This window comes from Hippichthys cyanospilos, chromosome 11, assembly GCF_059441005.1.
Source record: "Hippichthys cyanospilos isolate Australia breed blue-spotted pipefish chromosome 11, RoL_Hcya_1.0, whole genome shotgun sequence".
Classification (NCBI taxonomy): Eukaryota; Metazoa; Chordata; class Actinopteri; order Syngnathiformes; family Syngnathidae; genus Hippichthys; species Hippichthys cyanospilos.
The window spans coordinates 4697175-4721229 of record NC_142379.1 but is presented as its reverse complement, the minus strand read 5'-3'; the positions used below and the strand labels follow the sequence as shown (position 1 = coordinate 4721229).

The following is a 24055-nucleotide window of genomic DNA, read 5'->3' as shown; positions in this document are numbered from 1 at the left end:
TTGTTTTCTTTCAAACTGTGCCGCTTTCCGCCATCAGTCAGCGTCCGTCCATCCTCGCAGTGGTCCTGGATCACCTTGGCCGCCTGCCTTAAGTATTCTCTGGACAAAAGTTCATTTCTGCTCATTTCCTGCAGAGCCGCTCATTGTGCCACGAGGCGGTTCCCACCCGCTCTGCAGCGACGTCGCACGCTTCCGCTCACTGTGCTGGTTCTCTGCTCGGCTCTCTGCCTTCATTTTCTAACAAAGTGTAACCTGCATTGGTTTGAAGATGCATTTATTGGGTCAATATTGCAATTTTGGCCTGCCTTGGACCGCACATCACTTCCCATGTTGCTGGTTTGCATCTGGACCCAGTTGACTCCCATAAGCATCCTCCTGCATGTGCAGCTGGTGACATGCGTGCACAGCTCAAGTGTACCAACAAAGTATGTGTTGGTTATTAAAGCGATACTAAACTTATTTAGCCATTTTCAGCTTTAAAAAGTTAGGATTTTGTCTATGATTAATTTGAAGACTAAATTATTTAAATCTACAATTAACACCCATAGAAACATACTTACCCCTTGCTGGTGACTAAAAATTATATTGTTTGTGCCCAAGGCTCACTGCCTCAGGCAACCACCAATCACAGCACAGCAACAGGCAAAATGTCATTCTAAAGGTATTCATTGTACATGAAAAATAATTAATTATAGACCAAATATTACTTTTTACCACTGAAAATGGCTAAATATGAAAGCTATCCTTTTAAGGTCAATCAAATCAAGACAATGGTGACTAACACAATGTCACTTTGCAAAAATATATCACAACCTAGACATATAATCCTTACAATTTATTTATTCTATTCATCAAATATTTATCCAGGATACGTTTGTAAGTCTAAAATATTTTGAGTCTACATACCAGTGCTGTGATCAACAAAAAGATGAAATAGGTGTAAATGCTTCTAGCAACCTAAAGATGGTGCTTTTTCTACATCCTTATGTTTACGAATATGAATTGCGCTTAGCATGATCTTAGAATGGCTAGAAAAAAAAATAAAAGATTTAAACGTTCTGTCTTAGTGTCTCATTAAAAAGCTATGAACTAACTTTTTTTTCTGTGATGTTTTCATAACCCCTGTTAGATTAGTCCTGATTGGCACTAGGTTATTATATAGGGGACTTGAGTTACATTCCCTTGGCACACATACTAGTTGAATGCAATTAAGACTAGAGTCACACTGGTTAGACCAAGAAATAATGCAGTTTATTACACTCAAATTTGGATATAGGACACCTGGGGTGCTCAGAAAGAAAAATTTAACTTGTTTTTATCAAGAAAGATTGCAGCCAAATATGATTTTTTTTTTTTTGTATTAAAGCAAGGTTATATTAGCTCGAGGGAAAGTATTTGTTGAGACGACATTGCTAGCAGGGAACGAAAACATGACACTCGCCATCCATTCGCTCCCGTTTAATGCAAGAGTTTTCTTTGTCATATACTGAAAAATTTGGGTCGGTCTCACAATTTTCCAGTCAATACTGACAAAAAAATTCACTATTCCATCAGCAGTAACGGAAAAATTGTGAAACTGACTCAGATTTTTTCAGAATCTGATTAATTAAATGCCACACATTGAATGGGGAACACTGGTAGGAAAGACAGGCTCTCAATGATGTTACGTCACATCTCCACCTTCCGCTAGCATTATGGCTGATCACATAACAAATAGTTTTTCCAAGCTATTCCAAGCTTGCTTTAATACAAGTTGCAAAAACAAAAGTGAATGTAGATGCAGTTTTTCCAGAAAAAACCCCCAACATATTTTCACTTCTCAGCCCCACAGGTCCACTTGAACTTGTTTGAGCATCATTTAAAAAAAGCCAATCAATGAAAACCGTGCCATATTCATTTGGGAATTGTTAGCAAGCGCACATTGGCTGCTGTCGTCTCTATAAAGGTCAGCTGCCTGGGTCAATGTTGCATCAGGGAAGAGGAGGGTGGCAGAAAATGGGGTGGTTCATCCTAACTGTCATAAACTTCCTTGCAACAACCAAAGCAGAGAACCAAACGTGCAAAGCAATTGGGCAGACAGGCTTCCTGGAGTTTTCCAAGGAAGGAGATCTTCTGATTGGAGGGATATTCTCCCTTACGAGCACTCGAACGCTCAACGATAATAACTACGAGGCGGTCCCACATTCATACTGCAAAAAGTGAGTGAAGATGTAAGTTGTATGTTGTATGCTCTGTCTTAAATCCATGTGTTTAACGCTTGAAATTGATTGCAGGTGGAATGACAGAGAGCTGAAATTTGTCCGCACTGTGATGTTTACTGTGGAGGAGATCAACAGGAATGCGCAACTCCTGCCTGGAATCCGTCTGGGCTATCGGATCTACAACGGCTGCGGGAGCGAGAACCTGATACGGGCGGCCGTGGAAGCCGTGAGCCAGGAAGAGTCGACGTGCAGTGGCCGAATCCAAGCACTCCTCGGTCACTCGTCCTCCGGCGTCAGCGAAGATATCAATCTCCTTCTGAGCCCGTTGTCGATTCCACAGGTGAGGTGCCTTTCACGCCCCTGAACAGGAAAGAAAAAAGGATGAGGGAAGTAATGAGTGTTTCTTTGTTTCACTTGAAGATCAGTCACCTTTCAACTTGTGCTTGTTTGTCGGATAAGAAACTCTACCCAACCTTCTTCAGAACGGTACCGAGTGATCGCTTCCAGGTGCTGGGCCTGGTGCAGCTCATCAAGTATTTTGACTGGCGCTGGGTGGGGATCATCTATTCTTCATCCTTGTATGCCGAGAAGGGCACAGCTGAATTCATTGCCGAAGCAAGAAAGGAGCACATCTGTGTAGAATATCATCTAGTTTACTCAAAAACCTCAACAAAAAAACAGGAAGCCATTGTGGAGATGCTAAGGGAATCGTCATCCAAAGTGGTCCTGCTGTTCATGTCCTTATCTTACACCAAATCCTTCTTATCCAAAATGTCCAGTTACAACATTAGCGGCAAGCAATGGGTCGGCAGTGAGGCGTGGATCACACAACCGGACCTGGCGTCTGTGGAGAGGCAGAACATACTCCAAGGGGCGATAGGTTTTGCACTACCAGAGGCATCTATTCCCGGCCTGGGTGAGTTCCTACTGGACTGGAAACCGTCCGACGAGCCTCACAGTGGTATAATCAAGGCTTTCTGGGAGAAGTTCTTTGACTGCAGCTTCTCTCCTTCCAACACATCCACCCTGTGCACCGGGGGTGAGGACCTGAAAACCGTCTCTAGTGACTACACTGATGTGAGCCACTTCAGGGCTGAGAATAATGTGTACAAAGCTGTGTACTTGGTTGCACATGCACTTCACGCATTGTTGCAGTGTGAAAATGGCGCCAATCCAACAACAGGCAAGACCTGTGTAAACAAGAGTGAGGTCCAGCCAAGGATGGTGAATATAAAACACACAGTATCTGTCTCCTTTTGTGTATTAATGTGCTGAAATGCCTTTTTAGGTGTTGGAACACATGAAATACGCAAATTTCACCACTCAGAATGGGGCCAAGGTATTCTTTGATAAAAATGGTGACTCCGGGGCCCAGTACGACTTAGTCAATTGGCACATGCGAGATGACGGCTCGGTCGAGATCGTCAACATTGGCCGCTATGACACGTCATTTCCCGAGGGGAGAAAACTTAAGCTGAAAGAAGATGCTAAAATAGTTTGGGGAGGACAAAACACAAAGGTAAAATAATAAAGTGTCAATTTTGTAAATGGGTGTGACTGGATAACAATTTTAATATTCCCGCTTTGTTTTTCCCTTTCCAGGTGCCACGGTCTGTGTGCACGGAACCGTGCCCTCCTGGGACCCGTAAGGCCACCAACAAGAACAAACCCGTGTGTTGTTTTGACTGCTTTGAATGCCCTGAGGGAACCATAAGTAATCAGACAGGTGGGGGACTCAAAGTGGAATCTGTTCTGTGCACTGGAGCATACCATACTTTCCATGTCATAAGGCACAAATAAAAGCTTTTAATTTTCTCAAAAATCAACAATGAGTCCTACAATCTGGCGCATCGTGTGTGTGCACTGAGTCTGAAAATCTGTAAAAATGTTATTGTGTTAACTGACTGTCCAAGACCATTTCTAGCAGACACAGGGTCATAAGGGAAGGAACACACACAGTACGTACGCTAGTAGCAATAAAACAATCAGAGAACAATATGTAATACATACAGTAGGTATGCCGCCAATGATAAACCAATTAGAAGACAATACATATCACATGTTTGCATGCGCCTTTTATAGCAGTCTGGCCTATGATACAGTATGGGTTAAGCAGATCCCATAATCGAGACCGCGCCTCATAATACGATGTGCCGTACGTTGTGGAAAATACAATATTTAAATCATTGTGTCTTTATGTTTCTAGATTCCGCGGACTGTTTGGCGTGTCCACCGGAATTCTGGCCCAATGACAAGAAAGATCGCTGCCTTCCAAAACCAACCGAGTATCTTTCTCATAAAGAGATTATGGGTGCGCTTTTGACCGCATTAAGCTGCGTTGGTGTGTTCTTGGCTTTTCTGACATTCCTCATATTTCTGACACACAAAGAGACTCCCATCGTCAAAGCCAACAACTCAGAGCTGAGCTTCCTGTTGCTCATCTCCCTAAAGCTTTGCTTCCTGTGCTCCCTGACCTTCATTGGTCGGCCGACCGAGTGGTCCTGCATGCTGCGCCACACGGCCTTCGGCATCACCTTTGTGCTCTGCATCTCCTGCATTCTGGGCAAAACGGTCGTGGTGCTGATGGCTTTCCGAGCCACATTCCCCGGCAAAAATATTAAACTGTTTGGACATGTCCAGCAGAGGCTCAGTGTTCTGGCTCTAACTCTGGTTCAGGTTCTGTTCTGTATCATTTGGTTGTGTACAAATCCACCATTCCCTGCCAGGAATCTGAGCTACTACAAGGAGAAAATAATCCTCGAATGCGCACTGGGTTCAGCAATTGGGTTCTGGGGTGTGTTGGGTTACATCGGATTTCTCGCCCTCTTGTGTTTTATTCTGGCTTTTCTGGCTAGGAAGCTGCCAGACAGTTTCAATGAAGCCAAGCTGATCACTTTCAGCATGCTGATATTCTGTGCGGTGTGGATCACCTTCATCCCGGCCTATGTGAGTTCGCCTGGAAAGTTCACAGTTGCCGTGGAGATTTTTGCCATTCTGGCCTCCAGTTTTGGATTGCTGGTTTGCATATTTGTTCCCAAATGCTACATTATCATCTTTAGGCCGGAGAGAAACACCAGAAAACATCTCATGGGAAAAATACCACCAAGAACCCTATAAATGTGTCCCCTAATTCAGATACTTGGACTGTTTACTGTATTCATTCAATGAATAAATTAATCTAAAGACACTGGGTCCACGTTTTCATTAAAAATATAACATCCAACCCATGTCACAGTTGTTCAGGCTCCACGTATGCTGCCAGAAGCTTCTGTTATACATACTGTTTGTACAAGCAACACTGAAAACATAGCTTATATATCAACATTAAAATTATAAAATCAATAAACTGCTTATCTTCAGTCATACACTTTGAAAACAGTTGTGTCAAAAAGAGAACGACACAGCTTCTTTGGGTTGTTTATTGTACCCAAAAGGTTGTTTTAACTAAAAATAGTCTAAATTTGGGGTGGTTTCATAGGTTGCTCATTCCTATAAAGTCAAAAGGAATGGACTACGAACCAACCCAATGGCTGAGTTTTTTCCCTGGTTATTTATTTTATTCATGTTCAAAACGTTCTTGTTTTGGGGCTAAATGAGGAAATAGGCTGAACTGAAAATTAGTTTTGGATTTATTCATATGAGCCAACTTTTTTGTTTCAATATACAGTATAACCCCCCCAAATGAATCAGCCCCTTCAACCTAATCTGGATTATTTTTGATCTTGTTTTTAGAGTGTTTCCACTCTTGTTCTTCTGTGTATTCTTCGCCTGGGTGCACCCTTATGGGGATTATTTCCATTGTTTATTAAGAGAACAGGTTCATTTGCATCATATAATAGCCGGGTCCTCGTCTCTCTTAAATTATGCAGAGCAAACATGCTGTGCGGAGCCATCCTATCGTTTCTCTTGTCTACTTTGCACATCGACACAACGAGTGGCTGCGATCTGTTTGGCAGGTTCAACATGCCCAGTCTCTTACAGAGAGGGGACATAATGATTGGGGGCATTTTTCCGGTGTTTAACGACGAGATAATCAGCACCTCAACATTTCAGGAACACCCTCCTGGAGTCAAGTGTGAAGGGTGAGTTTTAAACATCTAAAAGGTCCATCAGCCGTTCATCAAATGAACTCTGTTTATTTTGAAACCATTTTAGGATTCACCTGCGAGCTTTTCGATGGACTCAAGTAATGGTATTTGCAATCGAAGAGGTCAACAAAGATACGAAGCTCCTGCCGAATGTTTCACTCGGGTACAGGATCCTCAACTCGTGTTCATCAACAATGAACAGTCTACGTGCTGCTCTCACACTGGCTGGTGGGACGAAGGAGACAGCATCTGGATCATCTTGTCTCCCGGCTATATCTGCCGTCATAGCTGAGTCCGGATCTTCGCAGTCCCTTGCTGTGGCTCTGACACTTGGACCGTTCCAAGTACCAATTGTGAGAGTTTTATTGTCTTACTACGTTATTATATCATATTTGAACTAACCGGTTTTATGCTTGACCTTCATTGTTTTGTTTTTTTTTTCTATTAGGTGAGTTACTTCTCAACATGTGCCTGTTTGAGTGACAAATCAAAGTACCCAACATTTTTTCGAACAATTCCCAGCGATTATTTCCAGGCGAAAGCTTTGGCGGCCCTGGTCAAACGCTTCGGCTGGCGGTGGATCGGAGCCATACAGGCAGATAACGACTACGGGCAAAACGGGGTCCTCGCCTTTCAAGAGGAAGTGAGAAAGATTGGTGTTTGTGTGGCATTTGTCGCGACAATTTTGCGCACAGACTCTACGGAAAAGCTCCAGGCTGTTGTGGAAATGATCAAACGATCTAGCGTTAAAGTTGTTCTTGCATTTACAGCTGAGACGGACTTTTACCCTTTAATGAAAGAGGTGGTTAAACGGAACTTAACGGGGATCCAGTGGATTGCCAGTGAGGCCTGGATAACGGCCTCTCTTCTATCCACCCCGGAAATCTACCGAGCTTTCGGCGGAGCCCTCGGCTTTGTCATGCCTAAGATGGCGATTCCCGAGTTGAAGCCGTTCCTCACCGGCATCAGTCCTTACACGAACCCAAGCGCAGCATTTGTCAGGGAATTCTGGGAGATCATACTAGGATGCAAAGCTGTCGTACCGGGAGAAGAAGCTGACACCGCGCATGAAATATGCGCCGGCAATGAGACGTTAATGAAATCCCAGGATGATATTTTCAACGTCACGCAACTTCGAGTCTCTTATAATGTGTACAATGCTGTATACGCCATTGCGCACGCTCTCCACAATTTGCTTTTCTGCAAATCTCCTGGTGAAAAACCATCGAGACCATGTATGAACGTGTCAGACATTCAGCCCAAACAGGTGAGACTGAAAAACTGTCTCGTTTCAAATACTTCTTCTGAAGAAGAACAGGGAGAAATGGGTTCCTGAGTAGTTTTCCTTTCTTCCGTATTTCAAAAAGTATACGTCTTGTTTTGATGTATCCTTAAATCATCATATATTAGGGCTGGTTAAGTTAGAATATAAATAGGTGGCATCATTTTTCTGGAGATTGATTGATGATGCCTTGGATATTACTCCACGTAAATAGCATGATCCATTTTCCTTAGGTGACCTATCACCTCCAAAGGGTCAAATTTAAGAACCAGTTTGGTGATAAAGTCTTCTTCGACAAAAATGGCGACCCACCCGCTTCTTATGACCTCATCAACTGGCAGCTGGAAGAGGGGAAAGTGAAACATGTGACACTGGGTCACTTTGCCTTGGCTGACAATGGCGATTATCAGCTCAGCCTTCAGGAGGAGCAGATTGTGTGGCAGACGGGCAAAACGGTGAGTTGTGCAGTTTTTGTTCTTTTATGCTTAAAGTCTTCTTTTGGATGGGATTATGAAATTACTCACTAATGGGATTTAATGAGAAGTAGAGAATTGTGTTTAAAGTAGTCCTAATTAAACTCCTTTATTTAAGCTACAATAAAAATTTACAGACACAGTAACGTTCCTAAGTACAAAAGTTGAACACGATGCCAGTTTTAGGGAAACATATTTCTGCACATTATTTTAATCATTGACTCTGTAATTGCACAGAAGAGACGATAAATCACATTGTGGTGTTCTTTTAAACAAGGACATTGCTTACATTAGCTTGTTTTTTATGCTTGATTTTGCATGGCTTGAGTAACCAATGATAACAATTGAAGGAATGAATGAAAAACTTTACCTTACCTTCTACTGTATGGACGTTTTTTTAGAGCCAATGCAGAATTTGTAACTCCAGAATGTAGTCATCTTTGGGTCGTACTTCATTACTTTCCACTGAGGCATTTGAAGTGCACCTTTTTCTATTCCCCAGGCTCCAATATCGGTGTGCTCTGTGGAATGTCCTGTGGGGACCAGGAAAGCTCACATAAAGGGAAAACCAATCTGCTGTTATGACTGTATCCCATGCACTGATGGGACGATAGCCAACATGACAGGTGGGAGAATCAACTTGGGTCACACCTAGGAATGGGTCGATAATCTGTTCGACAGTTACCATGGTGTTAAAAAGTCACGGTTTCAATAAGCACTGTTTACAACTCCTAATGAGTGTTTGTCTATTTTAGTTAGTAACGGAGCAGAATATGATTGGCTGCTTGCAGAGCTGACTCAACATAATAATTAGATAGCAGCCATTATTATTATTTTTTTTTTTTTTTGCACCTGCTTGGCATGGATGGAGGATAAGGGGGAGGTCTTTGTCTTAACCCCATTCGGAACTAAGCAACATGCTGGAGGTCATAACACATTTGTGCGTCTAAACCAATAAATACGCTGATTGTTGATCTGGAAGATGATTGATTGCGCTTTACCAGTCAAAATCAAGTTATGATCTTTAGCACACCAAAGATAGATTCGAACACACCAAAAATTGATTTGATTCTTCAACTTGAAAAAAAATCATGGGAAACAAAAAACATTTTTTGTTACCAATCCCCCTTTTGAACAGTATTTTTCACTGGCCTCAAAACTAGGTAAATGTGTGACAGTCATACTGGCCCACTGACAGAGACTACAACTAGTGGACCGCGAAAAAAGTGAGTTTAACACTCTTGTTTTAGAGGATTTTTTTAAAGTTTTAAAGTGTGCCTCACTGTGGACATTTGTGGAAGTGCGGTACAGTTCAGTGATACAGTATCACTAATGCTTGCAGAGTTGACTCAAGAAGCTGCCTCTAAAAATAACTAGATGACAATGCCCACTTTTTTTAACCTTCTTGGCATGCATGGAAGATGAGGAATTCTTTGTCTTAAAAATAGGGAACCTATGACAAGGCACTGTGACTTTCTAAGGATTATTCAAGAAAAAACATATTTATTGGTTTATTTTATACTAAATGTGTTAAACATTTGTTAATGTATCAAATATTCAATATTGTGTTCATCGATACAACAGATTGCGTTCAATGGAAAAAACATCGAGCTGTAATACTGTGATACCAATTTTTTGCTCATGGTAATCATATTGTCAGACTAATTCCTGCTCATACCCAAATAGCACAATTTCAGATGCGCAAGAAAAACTTTGCCACCCAACAGGTGCAGCGGATTGCACGCCATGTCCACGAGAGTTCTGGTCCAACGAGAGGAAGGATAAGTGCGTTCCAAAACCCATCGAGTTCCTGACCTATCACGAGCCGATGGGCATAGCTCTGACCGTCGTGTCGCTACTTGGGGCCTCGCTATCACTAGCCACCATGCTCATTTTCATCTACTTCAGAAAAACTCCTGTGATCAAGGCCAGCAACTCGGAGCTGAGCATCTTTTTGCTCTTTTCTCTATTTTTGTGCTTCCTTTGCCCCCTCACGTTCATCGGCAGACCAACGGCATGGGTGTGCATGCTGCGCCACACCACCTTCGGACTGACGTTCGCTTTCTGCATCTCCTGCGTCTTGAGCAAGACCATCGTGGTCGTGACGGCTTTCAAGGCCTCTTTCCCCGGCAGCAAGGTTGCAGGAAAATTTGGGCCGACGCAGCAGCGAGTTATAGTTTGCTCGTGCACGCTGGTCCAAATATTAATATGTGTACTTTGGCTCAAATTAAAGCCACCCTTCCCAAATATGGTTTTCAGACACAGTGATAAGATCATTTTAGAGTGCAACACTGGCTCTGAAACGGCGTTCTATGCCGTGTTGGGTTATATCGGTTTTCTTTCAATTATATGTTTGGTTCTGGCGTTCCTAGCGAGAAAGCTGCCGGATAATTTTAACGAGGCCAAATTCATCTCGTTTAGCATGTTGATATTTTGCGCGGTCTGGATCACCTTCATCCCAGCGTACGTCAGCTCTCCTGGCAAGTTTACCGTCGCCGTGGAAATATTCGCCATTTTGTCTTCGGCTTTCGGCTTACTGGTCAGCATTTTTGCACCGAAGTGCTACATAATACTAATCAAACCGGAAAAGAATACCAAAAAGCACGTCAAGGGGCAAATGTTTCATGCTGGTCTTTAAAATTATTGTATTTTATTTATCTTTTTAGATGTATATGAGTATAAAGACACATTGATGTATTGTGTTTTGGTGAAAATAGGAACAAATAAAGGACGATTTCGACACTGACATTTTCTAAAATCTTTTTGGACTCTGTGTTGTTGTTTGATAGCACATATTGTATTGTTTTGATGGATTTAAGGACAATCTGAAATTTAAAAAAAGTTTGTGATTAGCTTATCTTGACACGAACTCTTATATTGTGTTGTATTATAAAGCATAAAAATCAAAAGATTGGAAATGTCCTCTTAATGAGTATTTTTTTCATTATATAAACATTTCTTGTATATAAATGTATAGTAATGGTGGAAGAATGAAGCCTCGTGAACCACTTGAGACATTTTTCGCTCCTTTAGGTGGCGCTCTTGATTTAGAAGTGCAGTGGAAATGTAATTAATTTCCATTGCACTGGCTTTTATCTTTAAGCCAACAGTGCCATCTTGACGTGCAGAAAAACATCACAAATGGTTCATGAGGCTTAAAGGTATAGTGTGTAAGATTTAGACCGTTTTTCATTACAGGCAGCAGGAGGTGCTGCAGGTGCTGCGTTTACCGTTGTCTGTAGCTATAACAAACATGGCCACCCCTCATGTAATCTAATTTAATAACTAGACGTATGATTATATTTAAAACATACTGTTGGTCATTAGGAACACACTCATGTGCAAGTTTTTTAAATTTATAATCATTTAATGTATTCCTTTTCAAGGAAAAACAGTCTAAAAATTACACACTGTCCCTTTAAGTTTCTCATCATTAATACTGAGGTCATCAACATCAAAAAGAAACATTGATGGAATTACTGTATTTGGGAAACAAATGCTTTATCCATCCATCAAAATTTTTATTATTAGTTATCATCACCGTTTTCATGAAAAGCAATGTAAAAGCGATGAACTGATTATCAGTCATATTCCACTTTCATTCCTGTGTGTATTCCGCTCACAAACACCGACAGAAATATACCACCAGATGGCTGCCCCTTATGGGAATTATTCCCACTGATAATGAAGAGGACAGGTCATATATTAGACGAGTCCTCGTCGCTCTAAAAAATCCAGCGCAAAGATGCTGGCCAGAGGCGTCTTCTTGTCCTCTCTCTTATCTACATTGCACTTTGACGCAGTGAGTGGCTGTGAGCTGTTGAGCAGGTTCAACATGCCCAGTCTCTTACAGAGAGGAGACATAATGATTGGGGGCATTTTCCCGGTTTTTTACGAAGAGATAATCAGCTCCTCTACATTTCTTCAAAACCCTCCAGGAGTCAAGTGTGAAGGGTAAGGTAAATAACATTTGAATAGTCAAGGTCCGATTCATCTCTATTTCATTTTAGGTTTGACCTGCGAGCTTTTCGATGGACTCAAGTGATGGCGTTTGCAATCCAGGAGATCAACAAAGATACGACGCTCCTGCCAAATGTTTCGCTGGGGTACAGGATCCTCAACTCGTGTTCCTCTACAACCAACACTTTACGCGCTACTCTCACACTGGCTGGTGGGACAGAGGAGACGGAAGCTGGCTCATCTTGTCTCCCGGCGATATCTGCCGTCATAGCTGAGTCCGGATCTTCGCAGTCTCTCGCTGTGGCTCTGACACTTGGACCGTTCCAAGTACCCATTGTGAGATATTTATTGTTTTATGTCTTTTTTTTAAATGAACATTTTCTGTTTGACCGTCATCGGTTTTTTTTTTTCTATTAGGTGAGCTACTTCTCAACATGCGCCTGTTTAAGTGACAGATCAAAGTATCCCACATTTTTTCGAACAATCCCCAGCGACTATTTCCAGGCAAAGGCTTTGGTGGCCCTGGTCAAACGCTTCGGCTGGCGGTGGATCGGAGCCGTGCAGTCGGATACAGACTACGGGAAAAACGGGGTCCTCTCCTTTCAAGAGGAACTGCAAAAGTTTGGCGGTTGCGTGGCATTTGTCCAAACTATTATGCGCACGGACTCTGCGGAAAAGCTCCGGGCTGTTGCGGAAACGATCAAACGATCAGAGGTTAAAGTTGTTCTTGTTTTTGCCTCCGATACCGATTTTCACCCTTTATTGACAGAGGTGGTTAAACGGAACATCACGGGGATCCAGTGGCTCGCCAGCGAGTCCTGGATAACGGCCTCTCTTCTGTCCACCCCGGAAACCTACCGAGTTTTCGGCGGGGCCCTCGGCTTTGTCATGCCTAAGATGGCGATTCCCGAGTTGAAGCCGTTCCTCACGGGCATCAGCCCTTACACGGATCCAAACGCAGCATTTGTCAGGGAATTCTGGGAGATCGTACTAGGGTGCAAAGCTGTCGTACCGGGAGAAGAAGCTGACACCGCGCATGAAATATGCGCCGGCAATGAGACGTTAATGATATCCCAGGATGATTTCTTCAACGTCACTCAACTTCGAGTCTCTTATAACGTGTACAATGCGGTATACGCTATTGCGCACGCGCTCCACAGTCTGCTTTTCTGCAAATCTCCTGGTGAAAAACCATCAAGACCTTGTATGAATGTGTCAGACATTCAGCCCAAACAGGTGAGACTGAAAAACTGTCTTGATGATGAACAGGAGTAATTTGCCTTCCTTACGATACTTTGTATTTATGTACTTATATTGTTATATATTAGGACTAGTTAAGTTAGGATATAAGTAGGTTCCATTGGAGATTGATTGTTGATGCCTGGGATATTACCCCATGTAAATAGCATGATTCATTTTCCTTAGGTGACCTATCACCTCCAAAGGGTCAAATTTAAGAACCAGTTTGGTGATAAAGTCTTCTTTGATGATAATGGTGACCCGCCGGCTTCTTACGACCTCGTCAACTGGCAGCTGGAAGACGGGAAGGTGAAACATGTGACACTGGGTCGCTTTGCCTTGGCTGACAGTGGCGATTATGAGCTCAGCCTTCAGGAGGAGCAGATTGTGTGGCAGACGGGCGAAACGGTGAGTTGGTTGGTTTTTAAACTTTTATGCTTACATTGTGCTTTTGGATGGAATCACAAAATTATTTTCACTGTACTTAACACTTGACATAAAAGGATTTAAACAGAAACGCTACCACAGACCCCCATTGATGTCAACTGACTTGTTCTGAGGGAATAGTTGGAGAAAAGGTTTGATAAATTATATTTTTATAAAAAGTGCAAACTATAGCCAGACAAATGCTTGATATTGGCAAGCATTTTTTTTACAAATGGGCTGGCATTAAAAGAGTTAAGGAGATGAACACATTTTTTTGTGTGGTGGGCTCGGAGAAAAAGTACTGAGTCAATCTATACTAATGTGCTAAAAAAATACATATACTGAATGAAATGTTTCTATGTCAGGCTCTTGGCATAAAGAAAAAAAATCTGCACCCTTTTAACAATTTATACTGAGCTCAAACTGACAAGAGAAATGTCAATGTGTCGTTGCAGTACGTGGATGCTACCAGCATTGGCTAACCTTTTAACTTTCACACGGTTTCAGCTGGTATTATCAAATCCACTATAATGCATTTTCATGCCGTGACAAGAACAGTACATTTTCTTTTCAAATGAAGAGCAAATAAATTGAAACATGAGCTCATGTCCAATCTGTTGATTTTTCCATCAAATGCATTCCACGTCAAAACAAAAGCATTGAAAGAAGACACTTAAGGAGCTGAAATTTTACCCATCCGGTGACAACATGTCAAAGTTCAACATGCCACACGCATTTCGTTATCAGTGTGCCATTCCTTGGCTAAAATACTGCGAGAATGATGTTGAAGAAAATTAGCCAAAATGGTCAAATACTGCTATTGTGCCTTATCGTATGAAAAATATTGTACTTTTACATTCCTCAGGCTCCAATATCGGTATGCTCTGCGGAATGTCCAGTGGGGACCAGGAAAGCTCACATAAAGGGAAAACCCATCTGCTGTTTTGACTGTATCCCATGCGCCGATGGGACGATAGCCAACACGACAGGTGTGAGCATCAGCATGGGACTTACGCAAAAAGTACAATTTCATATGTACACGTTAATCTTTGCCACCCGACAGGTGCAACGGATTGCACGCCATGTCCAAGAGAGTTCTGGTCCAACGAGAGGAAGGATGAGTGCGTTCCAAAACCCATCGAGTTCCTGACCTATCACGAGCCGATGGGCATAGCTCTGACCGCTGTGTCGCTACTTGGGGCTTCGCTATCAATGGCCGCCATGCTTAGCTTCATCTACTTCAGGAACACTCCGGTAATCAAGGCCAGCAATTCGGAGCTGAGCATCTTTTTGCTCTTTTCTTTGTTTTTGTGCTTCCTTTGCCCACTCACGTTCATCGGCAGGCCCACCAAGTGGGTGTGCATGCTGCGTCACACCACCTTCGGACTGACGTTCGCTTTCTGCATCTCCTGCGTCTTGAGCAAGACCATCGTGGTCGTGACGGCTTTCAGGGCGTCGTTCTTCACCAACAAAGTTGTCGGGAAGTTTGGCCCAACCCGGCAGCGGGCTATCGTTTCCTCATGTACTCTGGTCCAAATATTAATATGTGTACTTTGGCTCAAATTAAAGCCACCTTTCCCCAATATGGTTTTCAAATACAGCAATAAGATTATTTTAGAATGCAACACTGGCACTGACGCGGCGTTCTATGCCGTGTTGGGTTATATCGGTTTTCTTTCAATTATATGTTTGGTTCTGGCGTTTCTAGCGAGAAAGCTGCCGGATAATTTTAACGAGGCCAAATTCATCGCGTTTAGCATGTTGATATTTTGCGCGGTCTGGATCACCTTTATCCCTGCCTACATCAGCTCTCCTGGCAAGTTTACCGTCGCCGTGGAGATATTTGCCATTTTGTCTTCAGCTTTTGGCTTACTGGTCAGCATTTTTGCACCGAAATGTTACATAATACTAATCAAGCCTGAAAAGAATACCAGAAAGCACGTGAAAGGGAAAATGTTCCATGGTGGCCCTTGAGATTATGGTATTTTATCTCTTTAGATCAGGGGTGTCCAAACTTTTTTTCCAGAATACCACATTCAGAAAAATAGAAAGACTTATAAGCCTCATTATTCGTTTTTGCTTTTTTTTTCTTAGTAATTAAACACTATAAAAGTCAATCAATCAAGTAAGTACAAATTGTCTATATAAAAATGAAATGTTAGTGTATTAGACGGGCCGCTACACTGTGGATGAAGGGCCACAAATGGTCCCCCGGGCCATAGTTTGCACACCTCTGCTTTAGATTAATGTAAAATGACACAAAAAAAATGCATATATGTATTGTGGTTAATTGGAAATATATGTAACCTGATGGACAATTTACTAAATGAAAAATAAAATGTACTGATTACTGGTTTGGTAGTTCTTATTGCCCCCCCACACCCCCAAAGGGCTGTTTCATCGATTATTCATTTGCAGTGTAACTAACTTATGCTGAGTTAAAAAAAAAAAAAAAAAAAAGGTAAAATGTGGCTTGGTCTAATTTGGTTCTCTTTTGACTCTTTTTTTAATAGATTGAGTTCAAAATAACTCAATTATGGGTCAAAAATGAACCGACCCAATATTTAGGTTAATTTGCGTCAACTTTCTGGATGATTTTACACAAAAGAATCTCATAAAACGGACTGTTTCATGTAAATAAACCTAAAAACTGGGGTTGTTTTATTTCAATCAACATAAAAAAAGTTCAGTCAAATTGAGCCAAATGATGGCTGGATCCTGTTCTTGACCAATAACTTTTGGATATGGAACATGCAGGGAAAATATGTTATTTAGCTTATGTTCCATATCCTGATGGGAGGGGCTCATGTCATTAATCCGTGTGACGAATGATGAAAGAGCAAAACGTATAAAACAATGCGTCACGAAGAAGCGCGGCAGAAATGCGATCGGGCGTCATGGGAGTGTTCCTCCACAAACATTTGATCTTGTGTCCGCTCTTGATTCATTTCTCCTTGTCGTCTTATAGCTTGTCCTCCAATTCTACAACATGCAAGTTATGGAGGCACTTCCGGCTAAACCAAATGCACCAACCCGGCGACGTGCTTTTGGGCGGGCTATTCGAGGTGCACTTCAAGTCGGTGTTCCCGGAGCAGACGTTCACTTCGGAACCACGTCAGCCCAGGTGCCAGGGGTAGGTGGAGAAAAACGCCATCCCGACAATTCCGTTATCTGTACTTTTGACGTTTCTGCATGTCAGCTTTGACACCTTAGGCTTCAGGCAGGCCATGACCATGGTCTTCGCCGTGAACGAGATCAACGGAAACCGGGAGCTGCTGCCGGGCCTCACGCTGGGTTACCGACTTTACGATAACTGCGGCGCGCTGGTGGTGGGCTTCAGCGGAGGCTTGTCGCTGGTCGGCGGACAGGAGAAGGAGTTTCCGTGGCGGGACCACTGCGTGGGAACCCCCCCGGTTCTTGGGATCGTGGGAGACTCCTATTCCACCTTCTCCATCGCCACGTCCATGGTGTTGGGTTTATACAAGATGCCCATCGTCAGCTTCCTTTTTTTAGTCTTCTTCTCTTTTAAAAACAATGTCTATAGCAGGGGTGTCCATTTTTTCCTTGCGGCGCCATATAAGGACATTTTGAAGGATGCAAGGGGCACTTATTAACTTATTCATCAAGCATAACAATATTAGTCAGTCAAGCAACTGAATGATGTTTGTGTATTGTACTACTTTTAAAGCTGAACAGGTTTCTTTTAGGTAAATCGTTGAGGATTTGACAAGATTTTGTGGTGGTTTGAGACCTGATGACCAGCCCAAAAATTCCAGCCCCGTATGCAGAACAGCAACTGAATCCCACTTCTACATTTAGAACCAGAACAGGAGCAGTCTATCAAAAGCTGACCTTTTTCTTTTTTTGATTTATTGCCTAGGAATTATTTATGTGACATCATCACAGTTGGGACCTTGACAAGAGCGGGAAATGAGGAAAATGAGAAAATGAGGGGAAAAAAAAGAGGAAAACAGTTTTGTTTGTAAAAAATGATCAACTACTTGCATATTGAGGAACGCCATGCAAAAAAATAAAAAATAATAATAATAATAATAGTAGTAGTAGTAGTAGTAGTAGTAGTGGTAGTAGTAATAATAGAAATAATAAAATTAGTAGTAGTAGTAGTAGTAATAGTAATCATAATAATAATTATTATTATAGTAGTGGTAGTAGTAATAATAAAAATAATAATAATGTTAGTAGTAGTAATCATAATAATAATAATAATAATAATAATAACAACAATTATAGTAGTAGTAGTGGTAGTCATAGTAATAATAATAATAATAACAATCATAATAATAATAATGACATATTAGAAGCAAATTTCATTTTTGGTATAGGTCATGGCTTGCTTGGTCACCCCTGATCCATGCAAAGTACTTTACATAAATCGTCTTTCATTCTCTGCACAGGTGAGCTATTTTTCTACGTGTGCCTGTTTGAGCAATCGGAAAAAGTTCCCATCCTTCTTCAGAACCATCCCCAACGATGACTTTCAGGTACAAGCAGCACTACTGTATAAATTAGTAGTATAAAAATGAACGATTTCAAACAGTTTTAAAGAAATTCGCTGTATTGGAAGATATGGGTCTGTCTTTAATATTATCTATTACTGTTTTTTTGGGTGAACATTTATGTAGCAAAATCTGGGTCGTGACTATTCAAGAATTGAGTGTCGTACTTGTGTCAGGCTAAAAACAGTGGCAAAGAAAATCTCTTCAGGCAATAATAACATAAAATCATAAGATGCATTCAGGAGCAATTTCACATTTTGTGTGGGGGGGGCTGACCTTTTTGAGCAATGTATTTCATGTGAGATTGCCTTTAGAGTTCCTTGTCAAACAAAACGCTTTCAAATTAGAGTAAATTGCTGTAACTACTGAATTATTTCGCAGCGCTTTTTGCAATTCTCCCCTTTCGCCGCCTACTAAAGAAACCTGATTCTGTATGGCGGCAAGTTGCACGTAATATTTTAAGCACTGTTTATGTCACGTTGATAATACTATTGCATAGGAATAATATTTGGATATTCTGGTGATGTTTTGAATTGTTCTGTTCAGGTTCGAGCTCTGATTCAGATCCTCAAGCGCTTCGGTTGGACTTGGGCCGGTCTGGTGGTGACGGGCGACGACTACGGAGTGGGCGTGGCTCGCGGCTTCCAGCGCGAGCTGGCGGAGTCCGGCGGCGGCTGCCTGGCCTACCTGGAGGTCCTGCCGTGGGATAACGACCCGGCGGAGCTCCGGAGGATCGTGGAGAAAATGAGGACGTCCACGGCCCGAGTCGTCATGGTGTTTGCGCACGAGACACACATGCTTCATCTGATGGATGAGGTTGGAATCCAAATACTGGAAGACATGAGAAAGAGATTTTCGGTTTTTTACTAAGTAGGTCTCTGACAAACAATGAAAACAGAGAATTACATTTTACTTATAAAGTAGAATGTTTGATATTGGATCTCATCGGATCGGGCAAGTTATTGTTTAATATTTTATTTGAATAATTTAAATGTAGTTCAGTATGATAGGACATTTTGTTTTGATAAATAGCAAGGCTACATCAGCTTCCACCAGTTATTCTACATTTAAGAAGGAATTCTAAATTAATGATAGCTGTAATGTTTTTCTTTCAGTATTATTTAGTCTTTAAATAAATGTGTTGGAATTACTATGTCTGATGTCATTGTTAAATATTACATATTGTAGACGCTCTATTCATGTAAAATTCTGACATTTTTTTATTTAAACAATACTCAACTAAGTTTGACTTTATTTTAGGGGCAAAAAATGCAGCATGTGCGTTAACATGAACTATGACTGCGTTAGGATAATGCATTTTCACATAAAATAATAATTTTTAAGCCTGTGAAATGGAAAATGGAAAAAAAATAAAAAAAATTATATATATATATATATATATATATATATATATATATATATATATATATATATATATATATATATATATATATATATATATACATACTTAAATCCCAGGTATGAAACATAAGGTCTGTGGGTCAGATCTGGCCCAATTCATTGAGCCACGAAGGCAAATCAATCATGTCAACTTCCGTCATGCTTGGTAAAATCTGTACCAAAATTACAAAACGGTCATAAGAAATAAATAATGTTGAGATATTGCAAGCATTTTCTTAATACCAAACCCTTAATTACAGTAACTAACCACAATGTGCCCCGACAGAATTTTTACAATTCAAAATGGCATCACCCTCCATGATACAGGAAGTCGCTTGAACCAGGAAGTAGTTTGTGACCTAATCCTCAGTGATTTGGTTGATGTGCACAATCTAGGTTGTGAGGCAGAACGTGACGGGCCTGCAATGGATCGCCAGTGAATCTTGGACATCAGCCACAGTCTTGCACACACCCCGTCTTATGTATTACCTGGGGGGCACGCTGGGCATCGCCATCCGGAGAGGGGAAATACCGGGACTTGCCCATTTCCTCTCGCAAATACGCCCTGACTTACACGACAAGAGCCAATACAGCCTGGTGAGCTTTCCGATTTTTTTTCTCAGAAGATGAAAAATGAAAACATGATTTTTGATTTATCTTCATCTTAAAATCAAGACCATTGTTGTTTATTTAGGAAATGATAGCAAAAAGAAAATCTTATAAGAACAGACTTTTCTGTAGGCATTGGTTTAAGCCTTCAGAATTATGTTTACTTAAATCCACTGTAGTGTAGTCATTGTTTTAATTATTAAAGTCATCAGAAAATTTTTTGGGGTCGTCTTATTTTAAAATATACAGTTTTGCATGGCTATAATTTTGAGAAAAATGCTCTAATTCATGAATAATTCAAGAAAATGCCTCAAGGACAAGTTTGCTGGACCATTTCCTTATTTTTAAGCTTAAATGAGGGGGAAAATGCTTATTTTATGCAACGTTTTGAAAAACATAGAGATTTTTAAAGTAAGAATTATTTTCCTAAATTTTTCCCATATATTGTGAACTATTTGATTGCGTTTGATTTGAAAATTGCTTGATTTTACACTCAGATTGTTATTTTCTTTTTTTCTAATCTTCTAATCTTTCTAATTTTTCATCCCACTGGCAGATTTTTTTTTTTTTTTTGCTTAAAACAAGAACATTTGTCAAATGTTTTCTTTTCTTGTATTTGGTCCGGATATTTTTGCAGTGTAACAGCTCTTTTTTTGTATATTGTATTTCTTTCCAGGTGAACCAGTTCTGGGAAAACACTTTTGATTGCCGGTTTGCACCTCCAGCAGGCTGGCTGGAAGCGGGAGGAGCCCAATGCACAGGAAATGAAGACATAACAAGTGTGGATTCAGATTTTTTGGATGTTTCCAACCTCCGACCCGAATATAATATTTACAAGGCGGTCTACGCTCTGGCGCACTCCCTCCATGATCTGCTGCGGTGTGTGCCCGGGAGCGGACCTTTCGGCGGCCGCGGCTGTGCGACTTTGCAGGAGATGGAGCCATGGCAGGTATGACCAATTGGAAATTGAGATACGCGTGCGCAATTATATTGAGCTTGCATTTTTACTGTTATTTGCAGCTTCTGCATTATTTGCAAAAGGTCAACTTTACCACATCTTTTGGTGACCGAGTGACGTTCGACGATAGCGGCGACGCAGTACGGATATACGATGTCATAAACTTGCAGTGGCTACCTGGCGGTCAGACTAAAGTTCAGCATGTGGGTGAGGTTAAGGAGTCAGCGTTTAAAGGGGAAGAGCTCACACTCGATGAGAACAAAATCATCTGGCGCTTTGGATCGAAAAAGGTCACTGTCAGGCATTATTACGCGAAAAGCAACGTTTTGATATTGTTGACGAAGCGCTTTTCTTTTGTGCAGCCTCCTCGGTCCGTGTGCAGTGAAAGTTGCCCTCCTGGTACCCGCATGGCGAGGAAGAAAGGACAACCTGAGTGTTGCTTTGACTGCATCTTTTGCTCTGAGGGCAAGATCAGCAACATGACAAGTGAGTCGTTTTGTTTGCATTAGACCAGTTCCAGTTAAGCATGATAAACAGTCGGGAGACATTATGGCAGCAAAGTAACAATCCGTTTCTAATAGTGGGGGATGTAGTTAGGAAGTCCATACGCGTTATCAGCTCATGCAATCACTGCTATCTTCTTCCCCAGGTAAGACAGACCCATACTGTTCCATAATGTGATATGGTTTAGGTCATCATGTCTGTGATTCATTACAGCTGCAGGAGACATGACAATTCCAACAGAAAATATCCATGTCTACCAATATACATGTTGCAGAAACGAATATGGGAAAAGCTATACACAATCATTCTAACACATATCTAATTATAGGTATATATAATCCTCCTAAGTCTTGTAAATGACATATTACTTATTTCTCATTCGAGTTCGAGTGGAAAAATAATTCTCTATTTTGAGTTATGCGGTTATATGTCAACCCCCCCCAATGTCCCATCACAAGTCCGAAAGGACAAGGAATGATCCATAATTACCTTTCAACAATGTTCCACTTATTTTAATCGCTTCTACTGTTTGTACAGATTCCACGGAGTGCTACAGTTGTCCAAAGGACTTCTGGTCCAGTCCTCAACGTGACCACTGCGTGCCAAAGAAAACAGAGTTCCTTTCCTACCACGAGCCCCTGGGCATTTGCTTGACAAGCTTCTCTTTGTTGGGCACATTAATTTGTGCCGTTGTTCTGGGGATATTCATCTCCCATCGCAGCACACCCATTGTCCGAGCCAACAATTCCGAACTGAGTTTCCTACTTTTGATGTCGCTCAAACTGTGCTTCCTGTGTTCGCTGCTTTTCATCGGCCATCCGAGGCTGTGGACGTGCCAGTTGAGGCACGCGGCGTTTGGCATCAGCTTTGTGCTGTGTGTGTCGTGCATCCTGGTTAAAACCGTGGTGGTTCTGGCTGTTTTTCGGGCCTCCAAACCAGGAGGGGGAGCCATTCTCAAGTGGTTCGGCGCCATGCAGCAGAGAGGCACAATCATGGCTCTGACTTGCATTCAAGCTGTCGTATGCATCGTTTGGATCATCTCTGCCTCACCCAGTCCTCATAAAAACGTTCAATACTACAAAGACAAGATCGTTTATGAATGTGTGGTTGGGTCCACTGTTGGTTTTGGGGTGTTGCTGGGCTATATTAGTTTACTCGCGATCCTCAGCTTCCTGCTAGCATTCATGGTAAGAAATCTGCCCGACAACTTCAACGAGGCCAAACTGATTACCTTCAGTATGTTGATCTTCGGTGCCGTGTGGGTGGCATTCGTCCCGGCTTACATCAACTCTCCGGGAAAATACGCGGATGCGGTGGAGGTTTTTGCCATCCTGGCTTCCAGTTTTGGTCTCTTGGTGGCACTGTTTGGACCCAAATGTTACATCATCCTGCTGAGACCAGAGAGAAACACAAAGAAAGCCATCATGGGCCGAGGGAACGAAAAGCCGCTCAAGCACAGTTAGAAAAGTTTGACGCTTTTTGACCTCACATGAGAATGTGACCGCATAGGGTTGTTATATTTATGAAAATGTGAAATAAAAAGGATTTTGAGGCTGCGTCAGGATTCAGCGTGTTGGGGTGAGGTGGAGGAAGGGTGAAGAGAATGTGGTCCCAAAAGCAGGGAGGCTGATGTGTTCAAAAATAATAATTTAATTTGAATAGGGTGGTGAAAAACAAGTTAGGACAGAAAGTGTTATATGGGAGACAAAGAAAATCCCAGAAAAAAAATACTACTAAAACGTATTAAAACACTTGAATTGTGGACACAGGAAAACAACAGAACGGAACTCACCAAGACTACGAGGGAATGTTCAAAAAGGGAGTTCAAAAAGGCAGAAGTAGTTTGTAAAAAAACAAAACAATTCAACAACAAACGATTTAAAAAGAAATTTAAACTGTTTACCTTCACAGTTACGTACACGCTACAGCAGAAGTAGAACTACGTACTTCCTGCGTCTGTGTCTGGAGGAAAATGTAATTGGATCGTAGCGACTTCGTCATTTCTCGCGCCACGTTTCAAATATAACATTCGAAGGTATGTCGGGCCGATTAATATTCAGTTGTGAACAACTTTTCGTGGAGAAAAAAAAATTGCTCTCATTCATCGATCGTGAAAGCGTGTACTGAACAAACGCAGTTGAGTGGAGATGCGTTCAATGGCAACTCACACAGCAGGACATCTAAAATATCCATAGAAATACTTACTAGTTTGTGAGAACTGCAGGGAGGACGTGGAAACGTTTTGTTTCTATTTTTTGGAGAAAATCCAAAATGAAAGAAAAAAAATGTCATTTCATTATCAAAACGCCGGGATCGAGCAAGAAAGTTTTGATAATAGTGAACTGTTAAACTAGCATCCAATATAGCATTTAGCATTAGCAAATAACACTGATGGAT

General features: G+C 41.6%; 5 protein-coding genes across 10 annotated transcripts in view; 4 read left to right on the top strand and 1 right to left on the bottom strand.

Moving 5' to 3' along the window:
- LOC148415511 (extracellular calcium-sensing receptor-like) overlaps nt 1-23799 on the bottom strand; it is a 49101-nt gene extending 25302 nt beyond the window's left edge. The window contains exons 1-6 of one of the 6 annotated variants that reach the window (XM_088427737.1): nt 23562-23799; nt 22890-23049; nt 18874-19017; nt 8420-8577; nt 2631-2833; nt 2404-2561 (exon numbers count right to left, since the gene is read on the bottom strand). The gene's annotated coding sequence lies outside the window, so the exon portion shown is untranslated. Of the gene's footprint in view, nt 1-2403; nt 2562-2630; nt 3440-8419; nt 8578-18873; nt 19018-22889; nt 23050-23147; nt 23229-23561 lie in introns of those variants that run through there. The other 5 variants (XM_088427742.1, XM_088427738.1, XM_088427739.1 and 2 more) reach the window with 5 other exon arrangements.
- Nucleotides 1996-5318, top strand: LOC148415515 (extracellular calcium-sensing receptor-like). Its single transcript, XM_088427777.1, has 6 exons — nt 1996-2198; nt 2274-2546; nt 2627-3425; nt 3490-3720; nt 3804-3927; nt 4408-5318. Exons 1-6 carry the CDS (start codon nt 1996-1998, stop codon nt 5316-5318), a joined length of 2541 nt encoding a protein of 846 aa, XP_088283903.1.
- On the top strand, nt 6391-10771 carry LOC148415514 (extracellular calcium-sensing receptor-like). The gene is made up of 6 exons (XM_088427744.1): nt 6391-6642; nt 6738-7556; nt 7805-8026; nt 8547-8670; nt 9772-10659; nt 10752-10771. The coding sequence occupies exons 1-6, from the start codon at nt 6391-6393 to the stop codon at nt 10769-10771; spliced, it is 2325 nt and encodes a 774-aa protein (XP_088283870.1).
- LOC148415512 (vomeronasal type-2 receptor 1-like) lies at nt 11759-23214 on the top strand. The gene is made up of 14 exons (XM_088427775.1): nt 11759-11998; nt 12055-12340; nt 12422-13240; nt 13430-13651; nt 14535-14658; nt 14733-15632; nt 16638-16660; nt 18013-18171; nt 18733-19002; nt 19984-20184; nt 20873-21145; nt 21217-21444; nt 21517-21640; nt 22196-23214. The coding sequence occupies exons 1-14, from the start codon at nt 11790-11792 to the stop codon at nt 23119-23121; spliced, it is 4764 nt and encodes a 1587-aa protein (XP_088283901.1). The 5' UTR covers nt 11759-11789; the 3' UTR covers nt 23122-23214.
- On the top strand, nt 14774-17996 carry LOC148415513 (vomeronasal type-2 receptor 1-like). The gene is made up of 3 exons (XM_088427746.1): nt 14774-14923; nt 16638-16802; nt 16869-17996. Exons 2-3 carry the CDS (start codon nt 16693-16695, stop codon nt 17281-17283), a joined length of 525 nt encoding a protein of 174 aa, XP_088283872.1. The 5' UTR covers nt 14774-14923; nt 16638-16692; the 3' UTR covers nt 17284-17996.
- Nucleotides 23800-24055: the final 256 nt, after the last annotated feature.

What these genes read in the sequence shown, in the direction of transcription:
- LOC148415515 (XM_088427777.1), top strand. Translation starts at nt 1,996, where the DNA reads ATGGGGTGGTTCATCCTAACTGTCATAAACTTCCTTGCAACAACCAAA. An exon ending in CCACATTCATACTGCAAAAA is followed by an intron (nt 2,199 to 2,273) that starts GTGAGTGAAGAT and finishes AATTGATTGCAG; the next exon opens with GTGGAATGACAGAGAGCTGA. An exon ending in AACCATAAGTAATCAGACAG is followed by an intron (nt 3,928 to 4,407) that starts GTGGGGGACTCA and finishes TTATGTTTCTAG; the next exon opens with ATTCCGCGGACTGTTTGGCG.
- LOC148415514 (XM_088427744.1), top strand. Translation starts at nt 6,391, where the DNA reads ATGGTATTTGCAATCGAAGAGGTCAACAAAGATACGAAGCTCCTGCCG. An exon ending in GACCGTTCCAAGTACCAATT is followed by an intron (nt 6,643 to 6,737) that starts GTGAGAGTTTTA and finishes TTTTTCTATTAG; the next exon opens with GTGAGTTACTTCTCAACATG. An exon ending in CAAAAAGCACGTCAAGGGGC is followed by an intron (nt 10,660 to 10,751) that starts AAATGTTTCATG and finishes TATTGTGTTTTG; the next exon opens with GTGAAAATAGGAACAAATAA.
- LOC148415512 (XM_088427775.1), top strand. Translation starts at nt 11,790, where the DNA reads ATGCTGGCCAGAGGCGTCTTCTTGTCCTCTCTCTTATCTACATTGCAC. An exon ending in TCCCCAACGATGACTTTCAG is followed by an intron (nt 18,172 to 18,732) that starts GTACAAGCAGCA and finishes TGTTCTGTTCAG; the next exon opens with GTTCGAGCTCTGATTCAGAT. An exon ending in AGGAGATGGAGCCATGGCAG is followed by an intron (nt 21,146 to 21,216) that starts GTATGACCAATT and finishes TGTTATTTGCAG; the next exon opens with CTTCTGCATTATTTGCAAAA.
- LOC148415513 (XM_088427746.1), top strand. Translation starts at nt 16,693, where the DNA reads ATGCACCAACCCGGCGACGTGCTTTTGGGCGGGCTATTCGAGGTGCAC. An exon ending in CGTCAGCCCAGGTGCCAGGG is followed by an intron (nt 16,803 to 16,868) that starts GTAGGTGGAGAA and finishes TCTGCATGTCAG; the next exon opens with CTTTGACACCTTAGGCTTCA.